This window comes from Nothoprocta perdicaria, unplaced genomic scaffold (assembly GCF_003342845.1).
Source record: "Nothoprocta perdicaria isolate Ctin4 unplaced genomic scaffold, notPer1 scaffold_103, whole genome shotgun sequence".
Lineage (NCBI taxonomy): Eukaryota > Metazoa > Chordata > Aves > Tinamiformes > Tinamidae > Nothoprocta > Nothoprocta perdicaria.
In genome coordinates, this window is record NW_020454128.1 from 1,785,037 (window position 1) to 1,787,836 (window position 2,800).

General features: G+C 60.9%; 1 protein-coding gene across 1 annotated transcript in view; it reads right to left on the reverse strand.

Moving 5' to 3' along the window:
• Window positions 1–2,302, reverse strand: part of ADGRA2 (adhesion G protein-coupled receptor A2) — a 15,970-nt gene extending 13,668 nt beyond the window's left edge. The window contains exons 1-2 of the mRNA XM_026042671.1: window positions 2,286–2,302; window positions 1,552–1,731 (exon numbers count right to left, since the gene is read on the reverse strand). Of these exons, the coding sequence (XP_025898456.1) occupies window positions 1,552–1,731; window positions 2,286–2,302 (197 nt within the window). The remainder of the gene's footprint in view (window positions 1–1,551; window positions 1,732–2,285) is intronic.
• Between the last annotated feature and the right edge of the window lie 498 nt (window positions 2,303–2,800).

The window sequence follows — 2,800 nt, forward strand, 5'->3', positions numbered from 1 at the left end:
CCGCCGCCGCCGCCGGGACCGCCCTGGCGCCTCCCCCGGCTCCGCCCCGGGGCGGCCCCCCCCGGCTCCCGCTTCCTTCGCTCCTTCCCCCGTTAATTCCGTTTATTCGGCTCCCCCGCGCCGCAAACGGGAGACGGGGACGGGACCCGCGCGCTGCTCCCCTCGGGCATCTGCAGTTTAGAAGGGAGTTTACTCCCTTCTCCAAGTAAAGGCGTCCCAGGCGGCCGGCACGCGGACGAGGCACCCGGCCCAACTGGGTTGGTTCGGTACTGACCCGCCGGGAGTACGGAGCCATGTTTTTCCCCCCGTTTCAGCGAGGAAAATTCCCAGCGCTCGCTGCCGCAGGATGCGGGGCCCGGATCCTGCAGGCCAAGCTGGAAGAGCAACAGGAAACCGCTTGTGCGGCGCATCCGGCCTGTGCGAGCGGGAGGGAAGGGCTCTCGTTTTCCCGGGATTCCATAACCGCATGTGTGGAGGGGCCCTAGGAAAGGCCAGCACTGAAGGGCCCCTCGTGCACGGGCAGGGATGGGGCCCTGCGCGTTGGTCCGTGTTGGCAGCGTCCGAGGGCCGTCCGGGCCCTGCGGTTTTCTCCTCGACACATTGAAGCTCTGCTTGAGTCACCGCTCGTGGCCTCCGGAATTTCCAATCTATAAAATTACCTCCGAGAACAGTTGAGCCCTTGTCCAAGCCACTAACAACCGTGAAACCCCCCAACCCACTGGGGCTAAAACAAGGGGAGCTCCAAGGACGCTTCCCACGTGGAGCCCTACGGAGCTCAGGCTCTTTCAAGTGCTTCCAACAAGCGCTCCGAGCGTTCCCAGACAAACAGCAGCCCCGATCCCTTCTGAGACGCTCCGGAGAGGGAGACAACAAGGAAACCCATTGGAAACGACAGCATCGTTATGGAGCTGCCGGTGCCACGTGCCAAATCCCTGCACCCCTCGCTCTCATTCAAAGGTACCAACACCCCCCGACTGCTGCCGACGCAGCAAAGACAACAAGCACGAGGCTCTCCAAATTCCTTTCAGGGGGATCCAATAAAAACCTTGGCAGTTGCCGGCCTTCCTGCAGGAAACCCGATAGCCAAGAAGTAAACAAGCGCTGCGCTTTGAGAGGCTGCGACGGGCCAGGCCCCTCGGAGGGAGCCGGCCGCTTCCCGTCCCGCTCCGGGCAAGCGCTTCCCAAAGCGCCGCCAGCTCCAGCGGAGCCGCGGCCGGAGGGCGAATTCCGCCCGGGAGACGCTGCTGCCTGGGCCAGGGCAACATGCGGCTCCATCGCTGCTCCCCGGGCAGCGCATCCCGCGCCGGGGGACCGGGAACAGGCCCCTTTCATGTCCCTCCAGCTGCTCCCCTCTCCGGGAGCTGGACTCGGCCCGGCTGCCTCCCCGCACATCTGCTGCGCAAATCCCACCCGGATCCTATTTGGCAGCTTGGCGGCGAGGTCAAGCTTGAAGCCAGATACTTTGCAACACAGAAGATATTATCTGATAAAAAATAAATCAAGGCCGACGTTGCGGGTGAGGGAGCGAGCGGGGCCTGCGCTCCTACCTACCAGGGTGAGCGAAGCCTGCAAAGCTCTGTGAGCTTCTGAGAGGAGCTGCTGCTCCACACGCCTCTCAAATCCACAGGGAAGTTCCTCCTTGGAATATGGAGCTGAGTCTCAGTTGGGGTGCCGGGGCTCGCCAGGATCCCAGCTCTGCTGTTCCAAATCCGAGAGGGCTGTTTGGGATGTCTGGTTAACCCCCAGGCCGTGGTTATCGTGCGCTTATGGAAATAAGGGCTGCATCTGTGGAGCTTTAGGAAACTACAAAGAGCAACGGGGGCTGCGCTGTCAGCCGGCCTCTGTGCCAAAAGCAGAGCCACGAGGGAGGAGGAGGCCACGTGGCCACAAAACGAGCCTTAATGGGCTGCAATTATTCCCCCAAAGCAAATATTGACAGCGGCGCTGCCCCTAGGAGCAGCTTCAATAACCAGCCCAGGGCTTTGGAAGATGCAAGCGAGCCCGTATTGCAGGGGGCCGGAGAGGGGAGGGGTGCATTAAACAGCCGGGGAGCCTTTTATCTCCTGTCCTTGGCTCCTCTCCAGTGACCAAAAGTCACCATCTGCTGGGTGACCTCTGCAAGCGAGCGGGTGGTCCGCGCCCCAGCACAGGTGTCCCCCGTCATCGGCGCCGTCCGCGTGGGCACCCGCGCGGCAGGCGCCAAGAACAGGCGGTTCCCTCGCTCGGGATGAGGGCAGCAAGGGGCCAGGGGAACAGGAGGCTCTTTGGGTCCTGTAGGCTCCTACCTTTCACCTCCTCCCATTTAGCCCTCCATTCTCTCGGCTGCTGGTGGTTCCGCTCGGGAATAAGCCTGGAATGCCTGGGAGAGGAAAAGCAAGAGGCAAGGCCAGCCATAAAGCAAAGCGCTTCTCAATGAAGTCCCACATAAAACAGTGCCACTGCTCTGTGCTCTGCAACAGAAAAATAAAACCCAAAAATGGTGACAACAGCAGCTCATCTCGGGGAAGTGGGTTAGTGGAAAACGGGTATGGGAAAGCTGTGAGCAGAGCGGTACCCGATCGTCCACTCGGGCTCCGAACCCGCTCCAAGGCTCCCCTGACTTTGTAAGTTAGGTTAACAGGTCGCTTTTCTTCCACATTTGCACTCGGGAGCTGTAGCCGACTTTTACAAAGGGTGTTTCTTTGGCCAACAAACACTGGAAGTCTTTACACATTTGGATCGGTGGAATCGAGATAGGGGAATGGGTGTCCCAGCTCCCCATGCTCTCCTCTCCTCTCCTCTCCTCTCCTCTCCTCTCCTC